General features: G+C 51.9%; 1 protein-coding gene across 1 annotated transcript in view; it reads right to left on the bottom strand.

Moving 5' to 3' along the window:
- Positions 1–14,029: 14,029 nt before the first annotated feature.
- The window catches only part of CPLX2 (complexin 2), a 78,784-nt gene continuing 73,918 nt past the window's right edge, over positions 14,030–18,895 (bottom strand). Inside the window, exons 3-5 of the mRNA XM_029218771.1 lie at positions 15,937–16,055; positions 15,623–15,798; positions 14,030–14,863 (exon numbers count right to left, since the gene is read on the bottom strand). Of these exons, the coding sequence (XP_029074604.1) occupies positions 14,666–14,863; positions 15,623–15,798; positions 15,937–15,967 (405 nt within the window). The 5' untranslated portion in view covers positions 15,968–16,055 and the 3' untranslated portion in view covers positions 14,030–14,665. The remainder of the gene's footprint in view (positions 14,864–15,622; positions 15,799–15,936; positions 16,056–18,895) is intronic.

The raw sequence follows: 18,895 nt of genomic DNA, 5'->3' as shown, positions 1-18,895 counted from the left end.
CCACATCCTGATTGGACACCTGTCCTTGCCACGGAGTGCAATTTGAAATATTCTGGCATATAATTTATTGCAAACATTCTGCGCCCCAGGCCCTGTGTCAAGTATTTTACACATATGACCTCCTTCCATCCGTCCTGCGTACAGGGGTATCATTGTCCCCATGTTACGTGCGAGAGATCCAAGGCTCCAAGAAGTTAGGAGGCTTCTCCCAAGGTCACACACTGGGAGGCAGAGACATCCATTTAATGTCCAAGCCCTGGCTCTTCCAAGCTGGGACTCCTTAGGTGCTGGGGGCCAAAGACCCATTTATAGCCCAATGCCCCCAGAAACGTGGCAGGTGGGCTTTGCTGCCTGTTTCCTGCAGCCATGCAGCAAATATTCTGAGGACGCTCAAGCATGAGGCAGGGACTTTCTGGCTCCAGGATCCCCTGCCCCAGACAGTTTCCTCATTTTGAGGCCTCTCCCGGAGCCTGGAGCTCCCTTTGTCATCAAAGGCCTGGCAATTTGGGGGCCAGATGGAGACCCCTAGGCCTGAGTGCTTCAATGGGGAAGTGGGAGGTTTGACGGGAGGGGTGGGAGTAGGCTGGGGCTCAGAGCCTCAGGCCAGGGAGGAGGTGGGAGGCAGCTTCATTAGTCTGTCCCCAGGGGACTTGGCAGCCAGTTATTAAATGCTGGCTAAGATGGCGAGCTTGGCGGAGGAGGGAAGAAAGCGTCCATGGGAGATGTGGGAGGTGGGATGAGGTTGCCTCTGCCTCTGTCCAGACCAGGGAACCCCTTCTTCTCATTATATGAGGGGAAGGCTGAGGTTGGGGGTTCTCCAGGCTCTAAACCTGTCACCATGGTACCAGCACTTCCTTGGCAGCAGGGATGGTATCCTAAGCATCCTTGGATGCAGGCCGGGAGGTGGATTGACCCCAGATCTGGACCCTAGGACTCTCCAAGGTACACTGCCATCCTGGGGGCTCCTTGGCTGCCATGATGGCTGGGCTGGGGGCTGTAGTGTCCACTGGACTCTCAGTCCCTGTCCCACCTGTCTCTGAGTATCCTGCCAATTCTCTTTGTAGTCTTAAGGCGTCTTCCTGCTCCCATATTGTAGAGAAACCTGTTAAGTGACTGAGTTGCCCAGGCCTATGCTCTTCTCCCTTCCCACCACGCCCTTGGGCTGTTGGCTTGTAGGGCCTTGAAGTTCATCTGTGCTGACTCAGATGTCCCCCTCCCCCCCTCCCCCTGCCACCTCAGACTCTGCTGAGCAGCTGCCTCCTGGACATCTCCTGGGGCTACTTCCAGGTTCCACTGACTCTACCTCTTCTCATCAACCCTTTCAAGTCTGCTCTGCCTCTGTGGCACCCCATCTTGGAGAAGGGCTCCCACTAGAGCAGAAAAGGAAATGCAGAGTCATTCTCAACTCCATTCCTTCCTGGACCTGCCATCAGCAAGCCACACATGGCCTGTTCCATTCTTCATTAGCTCTCCAGTGTCTCCTTCTCTGCTCCCTTCCCCATGGCCATGCCCTAGTTCACACACCCTTCCTTCTTTCCTGGAGTGTCCATGTTGGTCTCTGAGCCTCTCTGGTTGACCCTCCATGCCACCTGTCCATATCTCTCTCCTGCTTAAAATTCTCAGTGGCTCCCCACACTTGTGGATGAAGTCTATATTCATCCTGGCATTCTGGGCTCTATATGGCCCAGCCCCTAGTGCAGCCTCTGCTTCCATACCCCTCCAACCCTTTGAATGCTCCAGGTCCCACAATGTGCCTTGTTTCCTCACACTCTGAGCCTTTGATTCTACTGTTCCCTCTGCCAGGAATGCCTTTTCCTGCTAAGCTTTTGACTCCTCCAGGAAACACTCCCTGAGCATGTCCCTTCTCTCCATCTTCGGCAGGTTTAGGTGCCTCTACTGTGGGGTCTCGTAGCATCCCACACACTTCTTCATCATGGCATTTAGCACTGCCCATCAGAGTTGACTACAGATCTGTCCCCCGTCCCCTGCTGGCTGCGGGGGCCTGGAAGGCTGGGGTCAAGTGTCTGGTTGGTCTTGCTGTTCCCAGCATCCAGCTTAGAGTCAGGCATATGGTAAATGCTCAACCAGGGCTACAGGAAGACATGGAATGTTGACCAATCTCTCTAATGCAACATCAGGGTCCTTTGATGTGTGTATTAGTTTCCTATCACCTCGAACTTAGTGGCTTGGCCAACACACATTTATTCTCCTACAATTCTGGAGGTCAGAAATCCAAAGGGTCTCAGTCTCGCTGGGCCAACATCAAAATGTGGACAGGGCTAGGTTCCTTCTGGAGGCCCTAGGGGAGAATCCATTTCCTTGGGACCTTTTCCGCTTTCCTTGGCTTGTGGTCACTTTCTTCACCTTCAAAGCCAGTAATGTTAGGCTGAGCCTTTCTCAGGCCGCTGTGTCTCTGGTTCTCCCTTCCGCCTCCCTCTTCTTTGAGGACCCTGGTGATTACAGTGAACCCAACTGGGTAATCCGGGATTATCCCCCATTTTCAAAGAGATGATTAGCAAGCTCGATTTCATCTGCAGGATTAATTCCTCTTTGCTGTCTAAAGTAACAACATATTCACAGGTTCCAGAGATTAGGACGTGGACATCTTTGTTGGGGGGACACTGTTCTGCCCCTCACAATGTGGAGGAAGGGAGACGCAGTACCATGTGCATTTAGGGACCATGCTCTGTGGAACTCTAGGAGTTGGGGACACCAAGAGCAAAGGGCAGGTGGGGTCAGAAAGCAGGTGATTTGATGCAGGTAAGAGAGTTGCTGGGAGAGCCAGAAAGGGATTCCTGTCTGTAGTGGTCAGGCTTGCAAGTAACAGAACCCCAGCCCAAACTGGTTTTAAGCACAAGGGGGATTTATTGACTCATGAAGCTAAAAAAGAAGCATAGGTAGGAATTCCTGTAGGTATGGCTTGGTAGGGGGTCAGAGGATGTCCCCGCAACTCCATTTCTCTTCATCTCTCAAATCGCCTCTCCGTCCCGGGTTGGCTTAGTCCTCGGCCCACATGAGATGACCACCTGGCAGCAGCCACTCCCGCCCCATAGTCCCCAGGTTCAAGTGTACCAGAGAAGCTGCCGGGTCTCAGCCTTGCCTCGCCTGGCTCCTGAGTCTAGCCCACAGCTGACCACAGGGCCATGGGAATACTTGGTACTGCGTGGATTGGATTTGACCAAAATCCTGGGTAGAGAACAGGGGAAAAGTGGGTTCCCAAAGGAAATTCTGGGAGCTGTTTTACCAGATGAGTGATGCTCCCTACTCTCTCTGAGGGAGGGAGGACAGAGAGAGCACTGGGTTGAGAGGAGGCCTGGGTTCCCATTCTGGTTCTGCTGTGGACTCACCGTGTGACCTTGAGCGAGTTACTTATTAACTTCTCTGGGCCTGACTGTAAATGAGGGGGTGAGGTGGGACGCTCTCTCAGGGACCTCCAGCATCGACAAGCTTACCACTCGGGGGCCTTTCCCATCTGTTTAGTCCATCTGTTTTCTTGTGCCTCTAGATTCTAGTAGTAAGAATCCTTAGAAAACCCGGTGGGGCGTAGGGAAAGTTTCGGAGAGTAGGGCTAAGTTTGGGCTAGAGAGGCTTAATTTTCCACATGAAGTACTGGGTTCATGGGAGAATTTGGAGCCTGAGCAAACGGCCAGGGACTACTAAGATTTAGGGCTTGTCTGCCACTGGGGTTAAACCTCACCCCGTGTCTGGTGTCAGGGCTTAGTGTGTGGCCAGGGTTGGGGTCGTTGTGAGCGTTGGGGTCACTTATAGCTGAGGTGGAGACTCAGTCTGGGTTTGGCTGAGGGTCAGAAGCTGGTCAGCAGTAGACAGGGTAGCTGCTATAAGCTTGTGTGTGGGTGACCCAGGTGTCATACAAAGGGGACGTTGGCCACATGTCACCTTTCAAGCATTTTTATTCTCATCTAGCATATTACGTATTTTCCTTATTCTCTTGTTTCTTATCTGCCTCTTTGACCAGAATATCAACTCCATGAGGGCCATAACTTTGTCCCTTGTGGTGTCTCCAGCTGCTAGAACAGTGCCTGGCACATGGTAGGTGCTCAATAAACAACTGGCGAGTGACTGAATGAATGTGGAGGGACGTGCATCTAGGTGAAGCCACTGCTGTGGGCATGAGACTAGCAGTTCCCCCAACTCTGCTGCCCATTAGAACCACCAGGAGAACTTATAAGAACCCCAGTGCCCAGGGTGCACCCCTTACCGATTGGATCAGAATGTCTGGAGGACTGAGCCAGGCACTGGCATTTTTTTAAGGATCCCCAGGTAGTTGCACTTCCTGCAAAATTTGAGAGCCACTCGCTGCATTAGACCCCATGCAACGCGGGTGTGTGTGTGTGAGGGGGTGGGGCGGGGGGCACATGCCTCCTTGTGAGGACACACACAGCAGCCCGCACACAGGCAGGAGGAGGGAGGGGGACCAGAGACGAGCTGCAGTGAGGCTCGGGCTCTGGGTGGTAGGATGGAGACTTTTTGTCCTAGATCTCTATCACAGTCTCCCGACACCGCCATGTAGGTGATTACTTTGCTATCACAGAATGGATTTTGGCTGCGAGTCAAGAAGAGCTCCCGCTTCCCAGCTAAATGATGGCAAATCAATCTGAGGTCTCGGCTGGAGCTTCTGATTAGGGCCGGCACCAGGGAGCCTCTGGCTGTCAGAGCCACAGCAGGGCTCAGCTAGGCCTTTGGGAGGAGGTGACAGGCAGGACTCAGGGGGCAGCCTGGGGATCCAAGAGCCCAATCTTCTCTTGGGGGGGCAGGGGAAGCCTAGATGGGGCTGCTGTCCAGATCTGGGAGTGCAATCTCCATTTATTTAAAGTAATAATATTGGAAGTATTAGTCATCATTTATTGAGAATTTGTTATGTGCTGGGTATTTTAATACATTTGTTGCAATTGCTGGGCAGTGCAGATATTATTCTCTTTTTGTATGGAAGCCCTGAGGGGTAAAATAATGTGCTCAAGGTCAAATGACTTCAACATTACAAGCCAGGCTTGAAACCAGGACTGAAGGGAAAAATCCAAATGTTTGTTCACAGGGCTTTGCTGCGTGTTGGTGTGTGTCTGGACTCTGAGCTCCGGTGACCATGACAGATTCAGGTTGGAAAAGCAGTGCCTAGCCCAGTGTTTGACCATGGGGAGGCCCTTGGGAAGAGTTTGCTGAGTAGATGGGTAAATGAAGGAGTGTTAATTGACTGGCGGCTGAAGGTGGGCTGAGGTGTGCATTGTGAAGTAGGCATCCTTCAAGATGCACACACCGACCCCCCCACCCCAACCTCCAATGATCTTTCCTCCTGGTACCCATGTCCCGTGTAGTGTCCTCCCACATTGAATCAGAGCTAGTTTGTGTGACCAACAGAATATTGAAGAAGTGATGGTGGGTGGCTTCTGAGGCTAGGTCATGAAAGATGTTGCAGTTTCCACCTTGCTCTCGTGGATTACTCACTCTGGGGGAGGCTAGCTGCCATATGGTGAAGACACTCAAGAAGCCCTCAGGAGAGGTCCGCCTGGAAAGGGAGCCTCCTGCCAGCAGCCAGCACCAGCTTGCCAGCAATGTGACTGAGCCGTCTTGGAGGTGGCTCCTCCAGCCCCAGTCAAGACTTCAAAGGAGACTGCAGCCCCAGCTGACATCTTGGCTGCAGTTTCACTGGAGACCTCAATCCAGAACTACCCAGTCAAGCCACTCCAGAATTACTGACCCACAGAAACTGTGAGAGAAAAGAAATGTTCATTGCTTTCAGCCACTAAGTTTGGGGTAATTTGTTATGCAAATTACCCATGTTGCTAAGTGTCTTTTGAGCTGAAGAGAGCTTCCTGGAAAAGGCAGTTACTCCCTTCTGCCTCCCTTCTCACTTGTGACCCTTGCCTCTCAGATTGTCTTGTGTTACAGTGAAAAGACATGAGACAGATTTGGTTTTAAATCCAGGCTTCCCAATTTACTCTTTGGATGACTTGAGGATTTTTATGGAATTAATTCTTCTCCTTCTCCTTTCCGTGTCTTCTCCCTCCTTTCCTCTCCTCCTCTTCTTATTTGTCTTCATCAGTCTGCCCATAGTAGTAGTAGCATTTTGTAGTAATGGCTGTCACTTTTTAGGTACCTGCTACATGCCAGGCACTGTGCCAGGGGACCTACAGACATTATTTTATTTAATTCCCTCAGAATTACCACCTGGTGGTGGTAGTGGGGTTAAGCATTATTATACTCAATATGTATATTTTTTAAAAGATAAGGAAACCAAAGTTCAGACAAATTGAGCCATCTGCCCAAGACCAGACAGAAAGAATCAGGATTCAAAGCCATGTTTGTCTGAAAACCAAAGCCTATGCCTATTCCCATTATAAGCCTCTACTTCTGAGCCTCAGTGTTCTCATGAGTGAAATGGGCATAATCCTGACCTCAGAGATTCAGGTCAGGATGAGCAGAGGTGGTGCCTTTAAAGCAATCAGCCCTGTGGATGGCATGTAGCAGGGGCTTAGTAAGTGGAGGCTCCCTCCCCACGCCCCCTTGTACTTTAAGGTAGGCTGCCTTGACCCTCCTGTAGACAAGGTCATGCCAAACGCCTCTTACTATGAGAGCAGCGGGGAGTTAATGTGGCTGGAGACCACTGGGCCTGTCCCAGGACAGGATGGATACCCTGGACCTGGTGTCCGAGGAGGTGGTAATATTAGCCCCAGCCCCAGCCACTCAGCCTGTACCATGTGCCAGTACTACTCAGCTCTGTGCTTGGAGTGGGGAAGGGCCCTGCCCGAGCTCGCACAGAGAGGGAGGGAGGGCAGGAGTCTGCATTCACAGCCAGGGCGCTATGGAGAGGCCAATGTGTAGAGACAGCTCCAGCTGGAGGATACCAGCTAAGAAAGCATTGCCCTTGGGGGGTATCGAATCACCTCTCAGGTCAGGCAAGAAGCCCCAATTAATTACAAGTGCTAAGTGAGTGGCCTAGAAGCAGGGTTTTGCAGTCAATTAATGGGATGCCGAGGGGGTTTCATTAACTCCCTGCCTCCTGGCAGCTCTCAGTTTTGGAGAAAGAAGGGACCTGGCCCACTGTAAGGAGCTCTCCCACACTACGGGGAAGGCAAGTAGAGTGCCCTCTACCACAGATGGCACAGGAGGGACTCCTGAGTTCCATGGGAGGATGGATTTGACTTTAAATCCTCTTTCCATTCCAGGTTTCTTGATTTCGTGTAGCTTTGATCCCTGTGGTGAAGTAAATGGTCAAGACGTCGCCCCATTTGAGGGCTATCCCACTGAGCACATGGTCTGTGCTTCTCCTGCCCTCCAGACTCCCTACTGGACTCTCCACAGGCGCCTCAAGCCCAGAAGCCCTAAACCAAAGTCATCATCTTCCTCCAAATGTATCTGCTAGCAATGTTCTAGATCTTGGAGAATGGAACCACACGATATGGAGACACAGGCATTGGCTTACACCCCTCCTTCCTCCATAACCCTCCCATTCAATCCTCAAGTCCTGATAATTTGCCCTCCTATATGGCCTTCTGATCTGCCCACTTCTCCCCCATCCTTTGCCGCTGCCTGAGGTCAGTCCTCACCATCTCTGACCTTGACATTGCACCAGCTCCTCCCTGGGCTCCCAGTTCATCCTCCTCACAGCCCTAATGACCTTCCTCGACCTGCACATCTGATCATGTCACACTTTGCTCAAGACCTGCAGGAAGAGCCCAAGCTCCACTATGTGATGTCCCCCCTCCCGCCCCAATGGACATCCCCAGGCTCTCAGCTTTTCACCAAGAACTCAAGTTCCTGCAGACATCCCCCACCTCTTCCTCCCCTACTCCCACCACCCATGTCAGACTATGCCAGACTCTCTGCCTTGAGTGCCCTCCTTCTCCACCAGGTTGACTCCTCTTCATTTAAGACTCATCTCAGATGCCACCTCCTCCAGGGAGCCTTCCTCAAGTGCCCCGAGTTTGCCTGTATCACTGCACATGGTGAGATGGGTAACTGGTCTGTTTACTTGCCTGGGTAGATTCCTGGATGGAAGGGGCTGTTGAGTGGTGTTCTTGGTGCCTAGTACGGTGTCTAGCAAGTGGTAGGAACTCAGTAAGTTCGATTTAACTGACTTTTAGGAGAAGACATTCAGGACCCAAAGTGAGAGGATGCTGGCATTTCCCACCAGGGCACTTCGGGGTGCTACTGAGTATAAATGAGAGGAGACGGGGGCAGCAAGGAATCATCTGAGTGCCTGGGGCTCAGTTGTTTACCGAGGAGAGACCTGGACCTTGGGGGGACAGTGGTTGGCATGCTGGTGGAGCACACAGATGGACTCCCAGGGAAGCCTGAAGCCCTCATCAGCCCTTTTTCTCCAATTCCCAGCCTAGGAAGGCCCTTGGAGCCCAACCTCCAGCTCTGGGAATGGCCTCGGTCTTGCAGAAGCCCTAGGGGAGCCTGCCATTGGCCCCTGCCCAGCTCAGAGACACTTCTGCCACCATCTGGGCCTGAAGAGGTTTGAGGTCTGGCTCCACTGAGGCCCTGCTCAACTCCTATTCCTTTGTAAGGAAGGAGTTGCCTCAGCCTCTCTGGGGGCAGACTCTAAGACGGCCCCAGCGATCCCTGTCCCAGTATTTGCACCCTTCTGTAATCCTCTCCCTGTAACTGTAGTTGGGGCCTGTGACTTTTAACCAATAGAATATGGCAAAGGTGATGGTCTTTCACTTCCAGGATCAGGTTACATAACACTTCTATCTTACTAGCCAATGCTCTCTATTGCCTTTTTGGTTTACACGCTTCGATGAAACAAGGTGCCATGTTGTGAGCTGCCCTAATGGAGGGGCACACATGGCAAGGAATGGAGGACAGCCTCTGGAAAACAGCCAGCCAGGAGATGAGGCCCTCAATCCAACAGGAACTAAATCTCACCAGCAAACACGTGAGCTTGGAAGTGGTCCTTGCTCAGCTGAAGCTTCAGACGAGACCTCAGCCCTGGCCTGTACCTTGACTGCAGCCTGGTGAGATATCTTGAAGCAGAGGACCCAGCCCAGCTGTTCCTGGACACCTGGTCCACAGAAACTGTGAGGTAATAAACATGTGTTGTTTTAAGCCACTAAGTTTGTGGTCATTTGTTACGCAGCAGTAGATAACTAATACAGCCTCCCATTGCACACTCCAAGAGTCCAGGGGACATGCTACCCATAGTGGACCAGCCCAGGCTCCTGGGAAGATCTGGTAGAACAGGCAGGAGAGGTGATGTCAGCGCATAGAAGAGGGAGGGGTCCGGTTTTCCTCTCTTGCACTGTCCAGTAAGTGCAGAGAGCTAAGGGAAAAGTGGCTGTGGCCACCAAGTAAAGGAGATGGGGGTTGATCATGTGGCTGAGTCAGCACTGGGGTTCCTGAGCACCCAATGTAGGCTAGATTCTGTGGTAGATGCTGGGAGGCATTGGGGTACCAGCCAGCTCTGCCCTTATAGAGTTCTCAAGTTGGTGAGAGAGATGTGCAGGGACCCCAATTAGAGCATAATTTGCACAGTGCCTCCATCCATTGAATGCTTGGCACATGGTGCTAAGAGGATACGGGCAGCACCCCATTCATTCCTCACAACCACAGTGGAGGTCAGAGCAATTCTTACCCCATTTTACTTACAAGAAAACACTCACAGGGGTTAAGTGGCTTCTTCAGGATCACTCTTCTAGGTGACAGAACCCACCAGCAAACCCAGCACTGTCTGAGCATTCAGCCACGATGCTCTGTGTTGTGCGAACACAGCAACAAACTCTGCTGTGGACAGGGGGACAGGGCTATGTCGGGGGGGCTTCACACAGCAGGTGACATTGGAGCTGGATCTTGAGAAGTTGGGAATACACCAGAAAGGGGAAGGGTACCTTTCATTTCAGGCAGAGAGGACAGAATAGGCAAACACAAAACAGCATGGTATGTGTGGGGACTGGGGAAGCTTGGAGCAGAGTTAGGTGGGCTTGGAACTAGCCAGCTGGGGTCATATCACACAGGCCCATTTTGACAATTTTGATGTTGTCCTATAGGCCATTGAAGGGTGTTGGGCAGGGAAGTGACATGGTTAAGTTTGAATTTTAGATAAGTCTTTTAGGTGGGGTGGGGTGGTGGGGAGAGGATGGGTGGAAGGGAAGAGATACAGGCTAGGAGAGCAGTGTGTGGGGAATGAGAGGTGCCTATGCAAGCAGAGAGAAGAGGCCTAGCTTAAGGCACGGTGATGGTGGGGGGCAGCCGAGTGTGGTCTATTCTTGACTCCTCAACAAGGTCTGGGATGTGTCTGTGTCCAGGAGCAATGCATCCTCTCTCTGTGTCCCCAGCCTCCTGCACACAGACTAGCAGAGGTAGGAACTCCATCAATGTTGGAGGGACAACCAATGACGGACCTTTGCCTACCCATGTGACTTGACTCTGTGTCAGGATGCCACACTCACGGGGCTTGGGGGGAAGGGTGGCCAGAGACAGGGTGTGGGGTGTTAGCTGGACTACCAGTTCCTGGGATTGTCAGTTGGTTTTGAAGGGCAGGACGTGAGTGGCCCTGAATCTCTGGGGCCAGTCCTAATTCTAGCCTTGGCTGGTTTCTGGGGTCATTGCCAGAGTGTCCTGGCCAGAAGCAAGGGTAAAACTGAAGGTTTTCTGGGACCTCTTGAGCTCTGTGGGTTGGCCCCCCTCCTCTCAGCTGGCATCCCATGTAGCTCTGGCAGTGCCGATGGACAGAAGAGGACAGACAGACCGAGAGCTGCTGTACAAGGTCTTTTGTTTGTTGTCATGGTTGGTTTGGTACATCTTAGCATCTGCGTCGTACAAAGGGGGAGCAACAGCCATGGCTTTTGGTCAGGTTCAGGGGGGCATGGGGGTTGCCCCTCCCCTCCCCCCAGGCACTGACACATTTAAAGGAAGCAGAGCAACAAGGACACAGCACAGTGGGAAATGGATTCCCCCACGCAAGCAGGATGGTCGTCCTCACCTGGGTCTCAGTAGGACCCCCATCCCCACCCGAGGGCCAGCAGGAGCACCCCTCATTCTCTTTCCAGTGAAGAGGGTGGGGCACAGGAGCGGGGAGGAGAGCAGGGGACATGTGGGGGGAGTCACGTCCTCAGGCCTGAGAGATGTCCCGTCATCTGAGCCAGTCTGACCCCCAGCCCCCTGTGCAGTCAAGGGTTTGAGGAACCTAGAAGGATGGAGCAGTTCAGTGGTGGTGGTGGGCAACCCTGCTGGCTGGGTGCCAGGGGCTCCCGGGGCTGGTGGCTCACCCCATTTTACTCTAGCTCTGAGCCTTTGGGGAGGTTGCTTTGTCCACCAGCTGTCCCACCTGAGAGGGACCTGGGCTGAAGAACTTCTGTTCTATTTCCCTTTCTCTCTCTCTGGCTCTCTCCCTCTCTCACAGCTGGGAGGGTCTCTGGACCTCCTGCTTGCCTTTGGAGGAGACACCTTTGTAGTTAAGGACACTTTCTGGACCTGGAGCAGAGGATGTACCTGTGTGGAAATTCTGGACATTGCCAGTGCCCAGCACAGGAGATCCAGAGAAGCACTTCCCTTCTCTCTGCTGGTCCGCTCCCAGGCACACAGCACAGCAGTGGCCGTCCCTGGCAAGCGGGCATTTTGCTCTGTCTTCACCCACATGCAATGATTGCTTCCTCCTGTTCTCCTAGCTGGGGGATGTCTCCCTTGTATGTTGTGTGTACGCATGCTGAATTCTGGGGCCACTCCCTCCCTGCCCCACCTCCTAAGTGTGTCACATGCACACTGCTCCATTTGTGTGTGACACATTCTTCCCCCTCCCACCTTATACACCTCCCACCCCAGGTACTTCATGTGACCATCCCTTCCCTGCTCGAACACCTCACAAATATTTTGTGCTCCCACAAGTGTGTTTGCACATGACATCCTCTCTGGGCCACATATTAGCCTCTCTCCACAGTAAGGTCTGTGTCAGGAATGATGGTCATCGTGTTCCCCTGGACCCAAGAGTTATGGTGGTATGCCCCAGGCAGAAATTCTCCCCCTGTCCCTGCCTCCAGGAAAACCTCCAGTCGTCCTGCTCAGAAGCAGGCTGGAGGAGTCTAAAGGAGTCCAGGATGTGCACCAGACTAAGCCAGCCAGCCTGGAAGGCACTCTCATATGGGAAAAGCCCTGAGCCTGCTCTGGGGGTGCAGAGGGGCTGTGAAGAGTGTGAGGGATGCCGCTCGGGAATCTGGGGTTCCTCACGCCTGCTCATCTGAAGCTCCCTGGGCCTCGGTCTTCACTGTCCATCTGGCACTCTCTGTGCCCTGGCACCACCTTTGAGGTCTGCGGGCCCCTGTCAAGAGGGAGACCTTTCTGAACACTTGGGATTCACCCCTGTGTCCAGGTAGGACCTACACACAGGGTCTGGGGAGGCCTGGGGCCCAGGACTGGGCTCTGCCTGTTTCTGCCCCAGGACCCCGGGGCTCCTGAGAATGACCATCCTGCCCGGGATAACAGATACAAACAGACAAGCAGACAACAGGGGTGCAGGGTGGCTCCCCATCACAGAAACAGGTACAGACACAGACACAGGCCCCCTGGGGGGACGGGGCACAGGGGCACAGGGGAGGGGGTGTGGGTGGGGGAGAAGGGCAAGTCCAGGGAGCTGGAGCTGCTGAGGCCCTGCTCCCCAGAGAAGGGACAGACCAGGGGACTTTTCTAGTTCCCTAAACATATGGATTGTTTTGTCTCATCTTTAAAGTATTGCAGTCTAACTGATATGGCTTTAACTATTGGAAACAGACAGAGAAGACCCATGTCTCTCTCTGAAATAAAAGCATAAATTCACTAAAATGGAAAACCTGCAGAATGCAAACTGGGGCCAATGGGGCAGGGGCTTCGGGACAGGCAAGTCGCCCCCTCCCTATCCCCTGCTTTTGGGGTAGGCCCTGGTGGGGGCCCAGCATGGCTTCTTGGGGCACTGCCTGGGTCTGTCCCAGTGGACTTCTGAGGACTTCAGGCAGGAACCCCCCAAGGGCAGGAGGACTCTAGGCCAAGGACAAGGTCTCCTCTTGGATGTGGCCATCTGTGACTAGTGGTTTGGGGGCCAAGAGGGGTCATCTTACCTATGTTCCTTCTCCCCAGGCACACGTCCTGCACACAACTGCCTTTTCAGAGCCAAACACATGCACACAACAGTCTCAGCATATCTGACAACTCTCTCAAATACATACTTCTACAACATCTAACACATTCTCATCACTCCTGACATACATGCTATTTTTGAAAACAAATGCAGATACTAGCTAACACATGCAAGCTCTAACACACATATGAGATGGTTAGTACACACATATGACACAATCTCAACTCATACATGTCACCTCAAACAAGCATACATACACAAGGCTGCCTAACGTACATCACACAGGGATGTTGACTAACACACACACACACACAATCTCAAGACACTCTAATCATAGGCTTATATGTATAATCTCTGGGCATACAATTGCTGATGCAGTCTCTGCCATGCGCATTCATGCATGCCTGGACAAACACTTGCCTCTCTCATTTGCTCCATGGCTTCCCAGTTCTCACACAACTTACTGAGAAGGAGGCCTTGACAATTCGGGGTGGGGGGAACAAATGCCAGTCTCACACATCCCAGAGGAGAGTTTGTTCTTGGCCAATAAGATGAAAGAACAGATGCCTTCTGTCAACTGGGAACTGGCTTTTCCCAAAAAGTTTGGGGCTTTGGCCAGGAAGGGTCCTCCTGTGGACCGTGGGGCCCTGGAAGCACATGAACAGGACAAGGTGAGGAAGAGGGGTGGATAAGAATGGGGGCAGATTGGCTGCACCAATGGGGGAGTCCCATGGCATGGGCCATCGCTGCCCAATGGCTCCAAGTATTTTCTGGGGGGCCTGGGCAGCCCCTTGGCTGGGCAAGCCGGGCCCAGCCTGGCAGTGGGGCTCCAGGACCTAAGTGGAGTGGGGGGAAGAAACAAGGGGCTGCCTTACCCTGGGGCCCCTCCATAGATGAGTTAAAGTCCATAGAGGATCCATTTGGAGGGACTGGCTTGGCAGGGGCTAGGCCTCTTCAGGTGGGGGTTGGGAGAGGAATGCTCCTAGACTGGGTGTCATCAGAGGGAGGAAAGAAGGAGAGCCCCAGCCTCCTGCGCAGACCCAGGCCTGGCCAGAACAGAACAGGTCAGCCTCAGGCTAGGCCCTAACAGGACAGACTTACCCTGACTCCCTTCCTCAGAGCCAGGCCACTCAATGCCCCTGCCCTGACCTGGAGGCCCACTGGGGTTTAGAGGCCAAAGGTCAGCATGCTGGGCAGGGCTGGAATGTGTCATTACTTTGGCTGGCTGGGGACTGTGGTCCTCCTGGCAGTGGGGTGCATGAAGGAATGTATGGGGATTGCCACACCAGCACAGACCTTAGGCTTCTGGAGGGGGCCCCCCAGTGCTTCCTGTACTGGGTTCAATACCCCCTGCTGGAGAAAAGCTGTCTTCTTCTTTTCAAGCAACTTGGGAGTGAGGTGGAGGCTGGATACCCTGGGATGAAGGGAGTGTGAAGAGTGCTGAGGGGGAGGAGCCCCTGGCCAGGGAAGGGGGACAGAGGCCAACTGAGGTTTTCCCCTTCAGAACTGAGACTTAAATGAATAAAAAGAAAAGAAAGAACCAAAAAAAAAAAAAAAAAAAAAGTAACAAGTGGAGTGGGGATGTGGTGGGAGGGCCGGTTACTTCTTGAACATGTCCTGCAGTGGCCCGGGCAGGTATTTGAGCACCGTGTCCAGGATGCTCTCCTCCTCCTCCTCCTCCTCGTCCCCGCAGCCTGCCGGGATGGCCTTCTTGGGCCGGGTCAGGCTCCCTTCACAGGGCTGCTCCAGGGCTGCCTTCTCCTCAGCCTCCTTCTCCTCCTTCTTCTTCAGCCCATACTGGGGAGGGGAAGGGTGGAGAGGAGCATGAACAGGGCAAGGAGAGAGCTGGATCTCAAGGTCATGCACATGTGGCTGAGGCAGCTCATGGGAACTCCCTGTGAGCCCATGGGTCCTCTCATCTATAAAATGGGGATAAGGGCACATTCCTTGTGGGATTGTGCTTGCCTTCAGTTGGTATTTAATAAAAGAGAGATGGTGCATGGGGTTTCCTTTAAAATTAATACCTGCCCACATAATTTCTTTGCTCTTTTGAAATCCTCCAAGATCTGAAAACTGAATGTTCTCCCACATGCTTTGGGCCCAATTTTGGTGACAAAACTTGACTGGAATTGATGGAAGCCTACTTATAGCCTTGATTTATTGCAGTGCGAGCAGACAAGTGTTGAACTGTTTGGCATAGGGTGGCAGCTGCAAACTCACTGGGAGTGACACATAACAGTGCTCAGGGCACTACAGTACTTTCCAAAAATCCCCAAATTCTGGGCTCCAAACTTGTTTGGTCTCCAGGATTTTGGGTACAAGGTTGTGGACCTGTAGCAGCAAACATTAGGGAGCACTTACTATATCCACTACCTTTTTTAATCCCCATAACGGTCCTTGAGGGAGGTGTTCCTTGACATGCATTTTTCTGATGAAAAGAGTGAGACTCAGAGAGAACTAGGTCTAAGGTGAGAGCTGGGATTCAAGGGAGCCCGAGGTTTTGGGAGACACTTTTAACCCCTTACATTCCAGGATGGGCAAGAGGGTGGTGCTGACCTTGTCTCGTATCTGCTGCCGGACCTTCTCACGCTCGGCCTCCATGCGTGCGTGCTTGGCCTTGCGCTCCTCTTCTTGCTGCCGAAGTGCCTCCTGCCGCTCCTCCTCCTTCTTCTGTGCATCAGGGTCCTTCTCCTCCTCTCCGCCCAGCATCTTCCCCATGTCCTTGGTGGCCCCTGTGGGGGATGGGTTGGGGAGGGAGAGGACAGGGTCATAGAGGCAAGCCTGGGGATGGGGGGGCGTGGTGTGCTGAGGCCCCTCCCACCTGGGTCTGGATTGGGTAGAGGGCATGGGGTGCAGGGCTAGGGCCTCACCTCCAAGGGCCTGCTTCATGACGAAGTCCATGCCTACAACTCTGTTTAGTGTGCCCTAGCCAGCAGCCAAATTTGCATGCAGCACTTCAGGCAGGCCTGGCTTGGGGAAATGTGGCAACCTGCAAAAAGAAGAGTTGGGTGTTAGATGGGAGAAGCTTCTGCACAGGCAGGGCAGTGGAGTTGGACGAACGACCGGTCACCCTGGTTCAGGCATCAGGTACCATCAGCCAGAGGCCAAGACCCAGTGCCTGGTACCGCATGGAAAGGGATGGAAAAGGGCTGTTTCCTGAGCAGTTGCTATGTGCCAGGCACATATGTGCTGCCAAGTGGCTTCTGATCCCTATTTTAAAATCTTCATCTTGACCATGTTGCTTTAATTTGATCGAAGCCAGGAATGTTGGAAAAAGCCCAGAATTTGGACAGAGGCAGAGCTGGGTTCTAATGCCACCTTAACTCCTTATTTGCCATGTGACTTCCACGCGAGTTATCCAATATCATTGAGCCCCCGTTTCCTCCTCTATAAGATAGAGGTGGCCGTGCCTCCTTTCTCAGGGATACTGTGGAGACTGGAGAGAATTCCAGCCTGGGCCACTGCATCAAGCCCTAGAAGGAGTGAGCTTGCGCTCGGGGCCCCAGCAAATAAGGGGTAAGTGAAAAATTGAGAACAGCCAGCTTACATCAACATATCCAGACTTTTGAAATTAGACAAATGAAGAAGTAAGTTATTTTCATTGCATAAAACATGTAAGTTTTATAGCTTAATATTGATTTTTATTTTGAATTACACAGAGGGGGTTGGAGACACAATAATCTTCTTGGGGCTAAGGGCCTTTAAATTACCAAGCACTGGGCCTCATAACCACTCAGCTTATGTTTGTCCTCATTTCCCTCTCCCTGAATCACCGACTTTCAGTTTTTATTATTATTTTTTTGCCTCAGAAGATTTTCTCCAAATAAAATCTTAATGGGAATCTCAATATGCAAAATACATAAAAATGGAACTGTTCCAACCGTAGTGGGAGGGGAAGGGTACTGGGCCTGGAGCCTCCCTCTACACTTGGCCTCCTTCTTACTCCATTCTTCTAGCATCCCTGAGAATTTGAACCCAGATGCTCTAACTCTTAGAGACTTCCTTTTTATTTTAACCATTCAGTTTCACTGGTGCTTTCATAGGCAAAACTACCGCAAATCCTTTTTCGAGCATGGAGGGGGATATCCATGGGGATGGGGATATAACAGCCAAAGTGTCATGTACCTTGATGGTCAAATTGGGCCAGGCCTACTCCCCCAGGACTTTCATTCTACATAGACTTGGGGTCTTTTTGATTTGCTAGGAGGATAAAGGGGTCCTGGGAAATGGTGGCAGAGGAGTCAGGCTGGATATTGCAACCAAGTTGAGTTCAAGGTCACTGGCTGTTTATTGATGATGGATTTTCCTCGTTTCTTTCAAAATGAGAAAACATATTGGCAGACTGAGATCTTTTCATACCATGGGGGCTGAGAGTTTGAGGACTTCCACGTGATCAGATCACCTGATAGGTTGTTCTGAGGAAAGTCACGATGGAGTAGAAAACCATCCACAGGGACTTTGGTATCAGACACACCTGCTTTGAAATCTTGGCCCCCAACCCTCACTGGCTGTGGCTCCCTGGGAAAGCTTCAGTTTGCTCCCTGCAAAATGAGGGAGTATTAAGTCTACCCTGTACTGATGTATGAAGGAGAAGAGAAGATACTGGTCAGGTGCCTGCTGTGTAGCAGGTGCTAGTTAATGTTAGCTATTGCTGATTGCATGTTTATGAGGACATGCCAGAAAGGAACAGGATTTCCAGGAAATGCAGAAGGACCCACCCTGATCTAGAATTCTGAGTTTGAAGGTGGCTCAGCTCAGTCAATCAAGATATTTTCATTTGACTAAAAACATTGTAAAGAGACAGCATTTCTAAGAACAGGAAAAGAATAATAACCAAATGATTTCAGGAACTCTTGGGTTCCTCCTCTGTGTTTACATTTAGCTCAAGGAATTGCCAGGTGGTGGTGGAGGACGAAGGACTCTAATTTGAGATGTTTCAAATTGGTCCACAGGGCACCTAACTTGCTGCTGTGGCAAGCATCTCTCCTGAACCAGATGATCTTCTGGGCCCTTTTCCCAGCTCTTCTTCTGAAGAAGTTCTGCAGCATTTGAACTGCTAGCCACCCCACTGTATCCTCCAACCTCTCTCCTTTCTTGCTTCTGTGACTCAGTTCTTTCCTCTCCCTCCTCTCCTACTGCTCCTTCTCCCCTCCCTTCCTTTGCTGCTGCTTTTCTTCCTCTTGCCTCTTCAGAAGTGTGTTCTCCAGGACTCTGACCTCAGTCCTTATCTCCTTTTCATCTCTAATATTTCCCTGGGAGAACTCACCCTTTCCAGGGGCTTTATGACCGCTAACACTGATGACAGCTAGATGTCTTATCTGAGCACCAGACCCCTATATTCATTCATCCAGTAAGTATTAGTTGAGCACCTATCATGTGTCAGGCAGTCTGTTAGGCACTGGGGATATAACAGTGAACATGACAGAAAGGGTCCTGTGCTCGTGCAGATTACATTCTGGGAGTGTGTGTACTGTGAGTGTGTGTGTGTGAAACAGGCAATAAATAAGTCAAGAAATACACTTGCCTCCCTCTTGCCTGCCTTCCCCTGGATGTCCCACGGCACCACTCAAACTCAACATGCCACTAGCAATCTATTTTACGTTTGGTAGTGTATATACGTCCATGCCACTCTCTCACTTTGTCACAGCTTACCCTTCCCCCTCCCCATATCCTCAAGTCCATTCTCTAGTAGGTCTGTGTCTTTATTCCCATCTTACCCCTAGGTTCTTCATGACCTTTTTTTTTTTTCTTAGATTCCATATATACGTGTTAGCACACGGTATTTGTTTTTCCCTTTCTGACTGACTTCACTCTGTATGACAGACTCTA

This window comes from Monodon monoceros, unplaced genomic scaffold (assembly GCF_005190385.1).
Source record: "Monodon monoceros isolate NGI ecotype Baffin Bay Population unplaced genomic scaffold, NGI_Narwhal_1 Super_Scaffold_12, whole genome shotgun sequence".
In the NCBI taxonomy this organism is placed as follows: Eukaryota; Metazoa; Chordata; class Mammalia; order Artiodactyla; family Monodontidae; genus Monodon; species Monodon monoceros.
The sequence above is the reverse complement of the archived record's forward strand: the minus strand, read 5'-3'. Positions and strand labels throughout refer to the sequence as shown.